Source organism: Danio rerio, chromosome 17 (assembly GCF_052040795.2).
Source record: "Danio rerio strain M-AB ecotype USA chromosome 17, GRCz13ab, whole genome shotgun sequence".
Lineage (NCBI taxonomy): Eukaryota > Metazoa > Chordata > Actinopteri > Cypriniformes > Danionidae > Danio > Danio rerio.
Genome location: NC_141037.1, coordinates 17122278 through 17136206, shown reverse-complemented (window position 1 = coordinate 17136206; position 13929 = coordinate 17122278). Strand labels below are relative to the sequence as shown.

The window sequence follows — 13929 nt, the reverse complement described above, 5'->3', positions numbered from 1 at the left end:
ATTATATTAAAGACACAGTAATAGCATCAGATGCAGCAGATTGATTTTAAAATACCAGATTAAGCTTTCTGGCACATTTACAGCGCTGACATATATTTTAAAAAAATTCTACAAAGAATAGACTTGGGTCTATTGGTGTGTGTGCGCCATTGCATACAAGGTTTCTGTATTTATAACCACTTCAGAAGATATTGAGGGTCGCAAGTCACTGGCATTGTTGTTTTGGGGGTCGCGGGCTGAAAAGTTTGGGAACCCCTGATCTAGTGGGTCTATGTCATCTTTAATGTGTGCGTTGGTGATTTCAGAAGGCATGGCTTTGGATGTTAGGGGAGGGATTGTGTTTTCAAAGCTGTTATGCTAACGGATAGAACTTTGGCAGATCACCTACTGCACCTTTAACTGCACCTTAATTGCACATTTCAGTCAGTTGACATGGTCTTGTTGGTTTTTTAATAGTAAGATAAATATCCTGATATGGAAAGTTTTATGGTGTTTACTTAAAAGCAAAAAATCCCACAATTTACATATAGTCGCAAAGTGGATATTACAGGACATGTGAGTGTGTTGAATGCAAAAGGTATAAAAATGTGTGACATTATTCTTTTATGCAAATGGGATGATTGGGGTTAAATAATCCATCACACTTAGGAGTTAAAGTAATACGTTTCATCTGAGAACAGCGCAAATAGTGCGGTGAAAATCGTTTTTTGAAAGAGAAATAAACTTCAAGTTTAGCTGATTTCCCCTTGTCGAAGGGGTACAGAGCAGTGAACACTATGTAGGAAGTATGTCGATCTGAACCCAAATCCTTCTTGGAGCACTCTTCCAATGTGCTGGTTATCTAAATCAGGACATGTTAAAACAGCACAGACCTGCAAAATATGCAGATGGGTGGTATGACAGGACCAGGTATCCGCCGAGGTGGTTATAAATATACAAACACAAAACAGCGCACAAACAGCAATAGGCCTAAGTCTAACCTTTGTTTAATTTTGGAGAAGACCACTTGCTGATCATCCGCCATGTTCATTCGTGGCCTGTTTTCAATTTTATTGGATGCGAGTGTCGTAAAGGTGTCAGAAAGATCTATGAAATCAATCTGCTGCATCTCACTATTGCAGTGTCTTTAATCTAATGTAATAAGACCCCAGGGGTTGCAATCCAATGGGAATAAAATGTGTTGTTTTATAACTATTAAATACTATATTTATCTTCTGTAGCATAATGACAAAATACGCTCATACTAGTAGTTTCATAAAATTAATTTGATTTTTGGGCAACACAGTGGCGCAGTAGGTAGTGCTGTCACCTCACAGCAAGAAGGTCGCTGGTTCGAGCTTTGGCTGGGTCAACTGGCGTTTCTGTGTGGAGTTTGCATGTCCTCCCAGCTTATAAATCTGGAGGGCTAATAACTTCAACTTTCACTTGCATTGAAAACTAGCAAATGACTTCTTAAAAAGTAGATGACAGAAAACAAAACTACTTTATTGCAGTCTGCTACCAATGTACAGAAATGTACAGCACAAACACACTTCAAATGATCTCCAGACATTAAAAAAGTACATTAGAGTTACTAATCAATGCCTTTTTCCAGGGGGGTGAAAACGTACAACCACAGCTGAGAAACTTAAACAACCTCAAGCGGAACCAATCTTACCCGAAGCGCCTTATAAAGCAGTCTCCAGTCAGCATACAGACGCTCAAACTTGGTCCTGTTTGTAGGGTTGGATGACACCAGCGTCTCCAGAGCTATGATATGGGCTTCGCACTCCTCCAAGTCCTTTCTAATGACCTGCAGAGAGATGCAAACTCATTTTACATGCAGACAGCCACCAGCGAGTCCCACCTGGACAAGCCCCTCTGATCAACCAGCGCAAACACATTGAGCTCAGCGTGACTTAACTCCTAGCTGCTTAAATTATTCACATGACTCTTTTTAGTGTGTGCCGAAAAGACGATCTAATCAAAAGTCACTGTATGTCTATAGCGTACCACATGCCGAGATTAAAACCAAAACAGCTGTTTAAAAAGAAATTCAAAAAGCTGTGTGCAAAAGCTTGAGGTTTTTGAAGTGAGAAACAGCTACGCGCCTCTGTTTTCTCTGATTTCTTACCCGAAGCTGGTCGGCCTGGCTCTTCTTGGCTAGAATGTCTGGTTGGAGTCCATCTGTGGAGACGAACTGGTCTTTTATGGAGGATAGTTTTGTGTGTATGGAGTCGTAAGCGTTGGAAAAGTCCTTTGTTTTAGATATTAAACCCTAAGGGAAAAATATGAGCACATGGTTTGAAGACAGCATTTAGACTTGAAGTCAGAATTATTTGCCCTGCTGATTTATTAGTCCCCCTCTATATTTTTTTTTGCCCCAATTTCTGTTTAACGAAAAGAAGATTTTTTCAAAACATTTCTAAACATAATAGTTTTAATAACTCATTTTTAATAACTGATTTCTTTTTTTCTTTGCCATGATGACAGTACATAATATTTTACTAGAGACTTTGCAAGACGCTAGTATTCAAATAGCATTAAAATACAATTTAAAGGCTTATTTAGGTTAATTAGGCTGGGTTATTAGGCAAGTTATTGTATAACAGTAGTTTGTTCTGCAGGCAGTCGAAAAAATATAGCTTAAGTAGGCTAATAATATTGACCTTAAAATAGTTTTTAAAAAATCTAAATCTGCCTTAATTCTTGCCGAAATAAAGCAAATAAGACTTTATCCAGAAAAATATCAAAGAAAATACTATGAAAAATTACTTGCTCTGTTAAACATGATTTGGTAAACATTTGCAAAAGAAAATAAATAAATAAATAAAATAAAATAAATAAAAAAAATCACAGGAGGGCATATAATTTTGACTTCAACTGTATAAGCTTTTAACATGATCATTCACAGATTCAGATCAGTGGGCATAAAAGAATTAATTTATAAAATAAGAAATACAATAAAATTAAAATTTTGGTTAAGAAAGTATCGAAAAATCATTAAACACAATATTCAAAGTGATGGTAGTTTAGGAGAGGCAGGGATATCAACAATTATGAACAGACTGCATTTTAAAAAGTAGAAAAACAACAAAACTATTTTATCTTCGTTTTTGCAGACATTTATGCAAACAAACCGGGATTCTCTTTTTTAACCAATGTGATAAGAATGGACTTGGAAAATATTCTGTTGTGTAAAATAAAAATAAAATAAAAGCTTTTTTTGTTTTGTTTTTTAAAAAACGTGATAAACACTGGCAAGTAAATCACTTGCAATGATACATTTAATGATACATTAATAATTAAGTGGTTAAAATACTAAAAAGGTAGGTAAATTAGGTAAAAAAAAAGATATTTATCACAAAATAAATAAAATTAAAATACAGTTTTTACAAATTGAGCACTTTTTAAAGCTAATTTAAGGTTTTTGATAGTTTTACAATGATATAATAATATAAATGAAAAATAAAATAAAAATAAAACAGAATAAAATAAAACAAAACAAAAATAAAATAAAACTAAATAAAGTAAAACTAAAAAATAAAACCAATAGGATAAAATAAAGTAAAATGAAACAAAAAAACAAAAAAAAACAAAAATAAAATAAAAATAAAATAAAACAAAATAGAATAGAATAAAATAAAACTAAAAATAAAACGAAATAGAATAAAATAAAATAACAATTGTTCTTATAAAAATAAAACAAAACAGAATAAAAGAAAACAAAATAAAATAAACAAAACAAAATAAAACTAAATAGAACAAAATAAAACAAAACAAAATAAATTTAAATAGAATAAAACAAAATAACACAAAATAACAACAAAAAAAAAAAAAAAAAAAGGGCTATCAATTACAGACTATGTTGATTTTATTAGCCACACATCTTAACCATCTCCACACTTCTCTTTTTTTCCAGCTGGACAAGACAAGCTCTGATCAAAATGATAATTTTTTTTTTGTTATGCACGACTATGCAAGACTCTACATGCTGCATGTCTAACAGCAGGTGTAAAGTCTGTTACTGTATCGCAGGCATTTACGGTCAGATTGCGAGCGGAGGCTGTTGGTGTACCTGCAGGCGGTTCTTGCGCTGCTGGAGCTGGCTGTGGAGTAACTCTCTCTTCCTCATATCCCCGCTGAGCTCCCCCAACAGATCTTCAGCTTTCTCCTGGCCAAAAACTGCGCTGAGCAGATCACTCTTCACCTGGAGCAAACTCAAGCGCTCCTGGAGCTGCACGCTGTTTTTAAGCAACTTCTACAAAAGAACAAAAACAAAACAGAAGAAGGAGCACACACGATCACTTCAAAGCCAACAAAGCACTAACACAGAATTAAACCGTCGAGATGAAGCGCTACAAATGCTTAAAACACAATATAATCACATCCACAAAATAAACAGGATCCGTAACCTTTATTTTCTAAGAAACAAAGTGGAAATCAAATGTCAAAAATACAGAATGTTAGAACATCAAACAACAGTCAAGAGTTAAAAAGCTGATCTTTAGTACAGTTCAGATCTCTGCATGACGGCGCAACAAAAGCCTGATATAAGAGCGATTCACTGGAAGCCAGAAATATTGAACAAAAACTCAGAAAGCCTCAATAAAATGGGCTGAAAACGATAAATAAGTTCTACGTTGTTTTGCACCATAAGCTATCATTTTTCAGCAGAATTGTTTATGAATAAAGAGTTACATCGAGTTACATAACTATAGAGTTTAGGGCTGTTGTTGCAAAAAACTTAATAAATTTGTTGTTAAATATTTATATTTAATGAATTATTTAATGCATTTCACAGGTTTTGGCAAAGGCCAGACAGAAAAAACAGTCCTGGGTTAGTAAAATTCGCTCTGAATAATTTAATTCACATCCAAGTCTTTAATTAATGATGCAACCTGAAAGTCTGGTCACTAATTATTTTGGTACATTAAAATTTTTTTATTATTAGGGATGCTCCGATCTAATTTTTTTTGCAGTCTATCCTGAGTACCAACTCCTTTTCATGGTGATCAGCCGATACCAAGTACAAATTTTAATTCTTTAAGCTTAATGCATAAAGCACATTTTCACTCTAAGTATGAACCCTAAGCTGAGATCCTCCTTTACCTCAACGAGTATAAATGAAAGATGTTGCATATAATTCCTTAAACATGTCTTATATAACCATTTAGTGCGGAAATGTGATGAGCAGAAGCAGCTTATAGAAAATAATAGATAAAATTTGGTAAAAATTGGTAAGAAAAATCACTAACAAAGCAATTTGGAAATGTCTTAAGTCTCATTGAAGTTTGGAGCGCATATTTGATGCATAAGAAGTTAAAATGCACACCTTTAAATCCATTACTTCTTTCATAAAAGGAAATAGGCCTATAAACTGCTTTTATTTTAACGTTTATAATAAAAGTGTATGATTATAAGTTATATTATTAAATATTAAAATAAAAATGTATATTTGTTATTTCCCTAATTCTTCCAGACAGGTTTTAATGAACCTGGAATATTGGTAAAACAAAGAAATTTCAGTTCTTATATGTAAAATGATTTTAGTTGTTATATATCCTCTGCTTGTAAAAGTAAACAAACACTTGCGAAAGGTTAAAGAGATCGGCCAGATTAGCGAATACCGATCGAGTCATAAAATGTGAATATGGGTTGATACCGATCCCTGGCTGATCGATCGGAACATACCCAATTATTATTACTTTTAAACTGATTAATTTACAACAGGGGTCTCAAACTCGCGGCCCGCGGGCCATTTGCGGCCCTCAGTGCAATATTTTGTGGCCCGCGCCGACCGCTGATTCTAGATCCGTACACAGCGGTCACTGGCCTTTGTTTACACGGTGGGCAGGGATGCCGGTGACGTCACCACGCACCCCGCCCCTTTGTTAGACGCTGTGACGGGCAGGAAGTGTTAGGAGGGAACTCGCGCCGGCCAGAACCAAGGTAAGCTGTTCCCGCCCCTGCCTGCCACTTAGCTACCTATCTGCAGCCTGCCACCTACCTAGCTACAGCCTGCATCTTATATATATTATAGGTAGATACAGACTGGTACAGACTGATGTGACTGGAGTGGGGTTCAAGCGGACCATGTGCCTTTTTGGGAGCACATATTTGTGTGAGAAGTTATTCTCCACCTTGAACTTCAGTAAGTCAAAGTACAGGTCTAGACTTAATAATGATCATCTTCAAGCCAGACTGAGGGTCTCAACTGCTTCCGCTCTAAAGCCAGATGTGGTTCAGATTTGTGAGAAGAAGCGCTGTCAAGTCTCTGGCAGCAAGAAGTAGGCAAAAGATGCCATGTTCAGAAGAACTGTTCATAATCTTCACTCAATGTTCTATTAATGTTCAGGAAACTTCATGTTCAGAAGAAATAATTAAAACTGTTAATAATGACATTTGAGGACTTTTTTTTGTGTGAAATCCCTTATGAAATCCCTTGTGAAATCCCTTGTGAAATCCCAGCCTCACCCAGACTTTGCCTCCTGCGGCCCCCAGGTAAATTGAGTTTGAGACCCCTGATTTACAACATACACCAACATTCAACAGTTTGAGGTCAGTAAAATTTGTCAACCCTTTGTAAAAACCTCCATTTTCCTGTTATTTCATCATAAATACATGTAGTGAATAAACTACATTTTGTGAAATATTACAAGTTTAAAAAAAAAAAAAAAGAGCTGTTTTTTTTTATTTCCTTGATGGCGAAGCTGAATTCTAACCAGCCTTCAGTTCCACAATTACTTTAATATTTTGACCTGATGCTCAAAAAAGTTAAGTGACTGTTTATTTATTAAATTAATGCACATTTGCTGATTAAGTATTTATTAATTAAGAAAAAAAAACACAGAAATGTCGAACTGTTCAAAAAAAAAAAAAAAAAAAAAAGATTTGTTCCAAAACGACTAATTTCTGATTAGACTTTCAGGATGTTTAACACATTGAATTGCTTTGAACGTAAAATTTGAGAATTATCTGGAGCCAGTGCTATTTTTTTCCTTTCTAGTCAATTCGCTGTTAAATATGTACACATAATATTATTAATTAAAAAGATCAAGGTGTTCAAGGGCTGCACAAAAACCTGATATGAAAACGATTTAAATAAGAGTATCACTCAAATTTGTGAATTCACTAAATAACAGACATGGTTTGGTCTAAATTATAGCTATCATTTTTTCAGCAGGTTTGTTTATGATTAAATAGAGTTACTTCCAGTTGCATAGAGTTTAGAGCAGATATTAGTGCAAAATAATGAATCTGTTGTTAAATATGTATTCATATTCATATAATTCACAATTTAATGTATTTTACATGTTTTGTAAAAGCCCAGACTAAAAGAAAAAAAAAAGTAAAAAACTTGTTGAGTCCTGGGGTTAATATTTGCACTGAATTATTTAATTTACATCCAAATCTTTAAGTTATGGTGCAACCTGAAAGTCTGGTCACTAATTATTTTGGTACATTACCATTTTATTATTATTATGAAAATTTTAAAAATACACCAACATTCAACAGATTGAGGTCAGTAAGATATGTCAACCCTTTGTAAAAGCCTCCATTTTCCTCTTATTTCATTATAAATACAGTTAAGAAACTACATTTTGAGAAACATTATTAGACATTTTAAAAACAGCTCTATATATATATATATATATATATATATATATATATATATATATATATATATATATATATATATATATATATATATATATATATATATAATAAACTTTAATTGATCTCCGTGATGGCAAAGCTGAATTCTCACCAGGCTTGTCTTGCACAACATTGTGATTTCATTGGATAACAGACATGGTTTAGTCTAAATTTGAAGAATGACTAACAAAAACTCTGAAATCCTTAATAAAATGGGCTGAAAAGGATAAATAAGTTCTACATTGTTTTGCACTGTTAGCTATCATTTTTTCAGCAGGTTTGATTATGATTAAATCGAGTTACAATGAGTTGCATAACTATACAGTTTAGAGCTGTTATTGCAAAATAATGAATTTGTGGTTAAAAATTTATTTATTTTGGAAGAGGCCAGACTAGCAGAAAAAAACAACTTGTTGAGTCCTGGGGTTAATATTCACTCTGAATTATTTAATTATGAATTATTTTACATCCAAATCTTTAGGTAATGATGCAACCTGAAGGTCTGGTCACAAATTATTTTGGTACATTATATTTTTTTAATTATTATTATGAAAATTATAACACACACCAACATTCAACAGATTGAGGTCAGTAAGAATTGTTAACCCTTTGTAAAAGCCTCCATTTTCATCATAAACACAGTAAAAAAAAAACTATATTTTGTGAAATAATATTAGGAATTTTAAAAACAGCTACTTATAGCTCCTATATTTTAAACTTTAATTGATCTCTGTGAAGGCAAAGCTGAATTCTCACCAGGTGCCACAATTACTTTAATATTTTGATCTGATGCTCAAGAAAGTGACTGTTTTCTTATTAAACCAATGCTCACTTGCTGATAAGAACTATTAATTTATTAGAAAACAAAAAACACTAAAATGTAGAACTGTGAGGAAAAAAATATTGACTTGTACCAAAATAATTTCTGATTAGACTTTCAGGATGTTTCACGCATTCAATTGCTTTGAATATAAACCTTGATAATTATTTGGAGCGAGTGCTATTTTTTCCTTGCTAGACAATTCCCTTTTAATATGCAAAACACAAAAAATATTAATAATAATTAAAAAGATTCCAGGGTGAAAGAAGCAATTTAAACAAGAGTATCACACAACATTGTAAATTTACTGGATAACAGAAATGGTTTGGTCAAAATTGCAAGAACATCAAACAAAAACTTTGAAAGCCTCAATAAAATTGGCTGAAAAGGATAGTTATGCACTGTTTTGCACTGAAAGCTATGATTAATCAGCCAGTTTGTTTATGAATAAATTAGTGCTGGGTAAATCCAAAACACTAGTTTGCTTTGACATAATATAAGTGTGCGTACTGTGTATATTTATTGTGCATAAATAAATACACACATGCATGCATATATTTGAGAAAACCTTTATTTATATTTAGATATAAAATATATACATATTCATTATACTAATTATAAATACATTTAAATATCTATTAAACAAAATTGTTTTGTATAGTTTTGTTTCTATGAATGTGTGTGAATCACATGTACGAAATACATTGTGTCATTATTATGTCAAAACAAACTTTTATATTGCATGTGATTAAGCTTTGCCCAGCACTAGAATAAATACAATACATTCCAAATCTGCAAAATAAAAACAATAATGGAAAAAGATAAGATTTTTCGACTTTGAATGCATCCTTGCTAAATAAAAGTATTAATTTCTTAAGAAAAACATCTTACCGATTCCAAACTTTTAAATGTTGGAGTATCTGGAAGAACAAATTCTTCCACCATCACCATGCAAAAAAAACAAAACCTCTTCATTGTAAATCATTTACCTCTATATTCTGAACGAGCAGGGCGATATGGGAGAATTCAGTGACGTCGGAGGAGGCCTCGAGCACCTGAGAGACCAACTGACTCCACTGGCTGAAGCCATGCAGTGGATCCTGCAGTATCTGCCGGAGCGCCGTCTCGCTCTCAGAGGACAGCCGGAAGGATCTGCCTTTCACACTGCCACAGGAAAACACAAAACAAGTCTACAGTAGCAGCTCACAGCGCTTCAACAGATGGCTGCCAGACAACAAATGAATAAATAAATGCGCTAAACCCTGTGTGTAATGCACTAATTGTTTGAAGTGCTTACATTAGCACTCTTTGAGGGCTGGATACACATTGTTTACGGCTGACTAGACTGGCATGAGTGACATCACGCTGACAGAAACACAATGAAGATGGAAAGCAGAGTGTTGTTGTTATTATTAGTGTTTACAAGAAATACTGGAATTTGTATATTTGATATGATAACAAAAACATATTGATTCGCCATACCATTTTTAAAACCATTAGGAAATATTGACAAAGCATTAAAGAGCTAGTTGACCCAAAACTGAAAATTAGGTCATCATACCCTCACGCTTCTTGTCACAAAACTGTTTAAGTTTCTTTCTTCTGTTGAACACAAAATAAGTTATTTTGAAATATTTTTGGAAACAATGGGTACAGGTTTCCAACATTCTCGAAAGTATCTTCTTTTGGGCTCACACTTGAGAGGGTGAGTAAATAGTGAGAAATTTTCATTTTGGGTGAACTAGGCCTTTAATTTAAGTTACTCCAATTACATGGAAAAGTTACACTAATTAATCCTCCCAGACGAGTGGCAAGCAGAGGACTACATTTTGACAAATATTGCAGCTTTTGGACAACATAATGTACTTTTGAGGCTTTTTAAGATGAGAATGTAGTTGTTTTGTAGCACAGCAAAGATGGTTGACGTTGTCTATTCACAAGATGGCGACAGAGACCGCATAATAAGCCCTTAGCGAAAGAAAAATTCAGCGTAAATATACAAACTACAGCTGATTAAATCATTATAAATCTGGTCAGTGGCGGATTTAGGCATGGGCAATATGGGTGATCGTCCAGGTCTTGCAGGGGGCGGCACAGGGAGACGGTGGAAAAAAAAACATGCCGAAGTAAAAATCAACATTGCCCCAGTAAAACTTTAAGATATGATTTAGTTCATGAAGTGTATTAATTTTGTGTGGCAATCCCAGAATAAAGATGTTAGGGACCATTCACATTTGGCGTCTTTTATATGCGGAAGTTTGTTACTCCGAAACCACACTGATGAAAGCAAACTGATGCACGCATGCAAAAAACATTCCAGCGCACCTCACAACACACTGCTCCTACTCCCGGTTTTTGCGTGCACGCCCATTAAATAGGTGCCGCTCATGCGTTATGAAACCGGAGTAACAGCCTTTTAAGCAGAGGTGTGCAAGTCAACAAAACTTATGCAAGTCGACAAAACTAAAGTTTGTATAATATGATGATAATCTTATCTTGACTAAGCATGGCTATCAAGCAGAAAGGAGGTATAAAGAATCAGGGGGGAATAATTAATAACAAAAATTCTCTGCCTTGAGTCGAGTCAAAGATATCAGATTCTATAAAACTTTTTTTCTGTATTCTATCGAATTATCATAGCCTAATTAATATTCATGCAAAAGACTTCTTAGGTGATCTTAGCATATCACTCCAGTTATGTCTTTACATTGTTTTCCAGGTAGATTTAAGACTAATTTTGGTTATTTGTATAGAATAATAATTGTATAATATTAATATTAATAACAATAATCATTTTATTTATTTATAATAAATATGAATAAATGTGTGTGTGTATATATATATATATATATATATATATATATATATATATATATATATATATATATTTTTTTTTTTTAAATACATATATGTATTTTTATATTTATAATAAATATTTCAAATAAATTCACAACACACAACAGTTTCTTAATAAACAAGCACTATACAAAACAACATACAAATAACAACAATACAGATAAAAGATCAAACAAAGAGTGTTCAATTTTGTCAAATGACAAATATTCTACAGTTCTTCCAGGAGCAACATTTTTTAACATTTCTCTTGAGAATATTTTTCTGAATAAATGTTTAAAATGTTTTATAGTCAGATTTGTCTGCATAATTTTAAGGCTACTAACCTAACATATATAATGTTAAGAAATTATAGAAGAAAAGTAAATGTTCAGTAATAAAAAATACAACCAATATTTGTTTGTTTTTTTATTTAAGTAAGAGTTCATCCAAACATAAAAACATCCTCCTCATTTGCTCACAATCAAGTGGTTCTAAACATTTCTGAATATCTTTCTTCTCAAAACAATATATTTTTAAAAATACTGGAACAAAAACAACAATTGTCTTTTGTCAGAAGCAACAAAAAAAATCAATGGCTGTTTTTTCCCAACATTCTTCAGTATATCTTGGGTGAATAAATGATGCCAGAAGTTTTGGGTGAACCATACTTTAATGTTAATTACAGCTATTACTTTAGGAATTTTCATCTTCAGCTGTTTGCTTTCACTTTAGGAATTGTCCTTGTTTTAAAGACTGGGATTTTAATTTGTTATCATTTGACGTACTGTATATTTATGCAGTAAATCACAAAAACATGCAAAAGAAAACTCAGCATTTGTGCACTGAGAGAAAAGGACACACAAACAGCTCAATATTGCATAATTTCAAAATATTTAAGTGTCAATACTTATTGCACATTGCTACTTTAGACAACTCTGTAGTCTGCATGATGGAATGTTTGCTAACGACAATATCAATAGCTAATGATTAATAAAATATCCATCAAAGTATTTCTCCTGGCCTCATTCCTCATTAGCCTCGGGCCAGTGTGTGTGCGGTTGTGTTTGCCGCTCACCTCTGGTACTCCTTCACCACTGCCAGCACCTCATCAGAAAGACTTTTGGAGTCTTGTGGGAATCGGAAAAGCTCTTTCAACCGGGATTTCAGCTCTTCCACACTGGGCTCCTGCGCGATGAGCTTGTTGCGCACACCCTGGAATGTAGATGTTGAGATATAATCAATGAAATTAGTACATGCACACATAGCGTGAGCTCGAGGGGAGCTCATTCAAGCCGGGTTTTAATGCTGAACTTCACTGCATGGGGTCCAGACAGCTCTGACTGATCTGAAACAGGTTTTCATCCTTATTGGTTTTCCTCCCCCCCACTGCTAACAGCAAACTTGGTCCAATTAGTTACTCCTGGTGGACTGACGTGAAAACATAGGGTTTCGAATGGCATCTAAAATAGATAGGGTGTTTTTCAAGAAATGTTTAATTGCGAAGGAGGTGGCATATGGGTAGCTATAGACAGTGGAAAGCAAAGTTAGGGAACAACCTGCAGTTTCCTCAGTTTCGAAGGCCACTGCTTAGTCCTTGTTTATGTTAACTTTAACATTTAAGATACTATTTTTCATAAGTTACATAAATTCTGAAGATTAGCATAAACTTAAATGAAATATTTGAAAGAATTACATTTATAAAAATGAAAGATCACTTTTAAATACATTACAGTTATTGGTATAATTTGACACAAGGTGATTTCATTCATTCTGAATACAAATTAAGTGTTTTTAAATTGTTCTCCAATTTTAAATGCCATTACATATGCTATATTAATTACACTGCTCTCAGGAATGCTTGATTCTGATTGGCCAGTCAGGACATTCCCAGTTGTTCAACATAATAACAATTGCTAAAACTAATAACAAAGGTTCATATGGGTTCTTTAAATTTGACGTCGGCCGTGTGACCCTACCAGATTTCTTGCCGCACGGGAATAAATTTCCAAAAAAAAAACCCAGCTAGTGGTCGGTAACTGTGTGATGTGTAATTTTAATGGGATAGGGGGGTTTTAATCATGTAACATTGCTAACCCCGACAATGTTTCAGAATAGCATATCTGTGATTTCCTTATTCTTACTTAGGACCGGTACAGCCAATTCTCACGACTGTTACTCATGCTGAACGCAGTGACTAGTGCTTTCTGCACATGCTTTTTTCACATAGTCTGTGCCCGCATCTTCTGCATAACATCTGCATAATGGGTAGAAAATGATTCTAAGCAGGCAGAGGGTCAACAAAGACTGAATACTTTGTGAGTATTCGTGTATTAAGCAGGATAAAGTACATACAGATGATTGCTATCGGACAACAAAATCCTTCAGTCTTCAGTCCAACAGCCCTCCAATTGACCGATAAACCTGCCAGACTTTATTCTGCGATAACAACTGCCTAGATGTACTTCATCCCTTACATGGCCACCATAAAGTGAACATAGCTGAATGATAACTCCAAGCTCTGATTAAAAAAAATTTAATGTAAATCCATCAGTTTAAACATACATTGTAAAAAATGCTGGATTACGAAATAATTCCTTCATGGTAAACTTAAGTTGATTTGTTTGTTTTTACAAATT

General features: G+C 33.7%; 1 protein-coding gene across 2 annotated transcripts in view; it reads right to left on the bottom strand.

Moving 5' to 3' along the window:
* The window catches only part of syne3 (spectrin repeat containing, nuclear envelope family member 3), a 64710-nt gene that overhangs the window by 28135 nt on the left and 22646 nt on the right, over positions 1-13929 (bottom strand). For both annotated transcript variants that reach the window (XR_015512386.1, NM_001083014.2), the window contains exons 7-11: positions 12369-12505; positions 9448-9622; positions 4058-4240; positions 2114-2257; positions 1658-1792 (exon numbers count right to left, since the gene is read on the bottom strand). Coding sequence is in view for 1 of the 2 variants with exons in the window: in NM_001083014.2 (NP_001076483.2) it covers positions 1658-1792; positions 2114-2257; positions 4058-4240; positions 9448-9622; positions 12369-12505 (774 nt within the window). In the remaining variant the exon portion in view is untranslated. The remainder of the gene's footprint in view (positions 1-1657; positions 1793-2113; positions 2258-4057; positions 4241-9447; positions 9623-12368; positions 12506-13929) is intronic.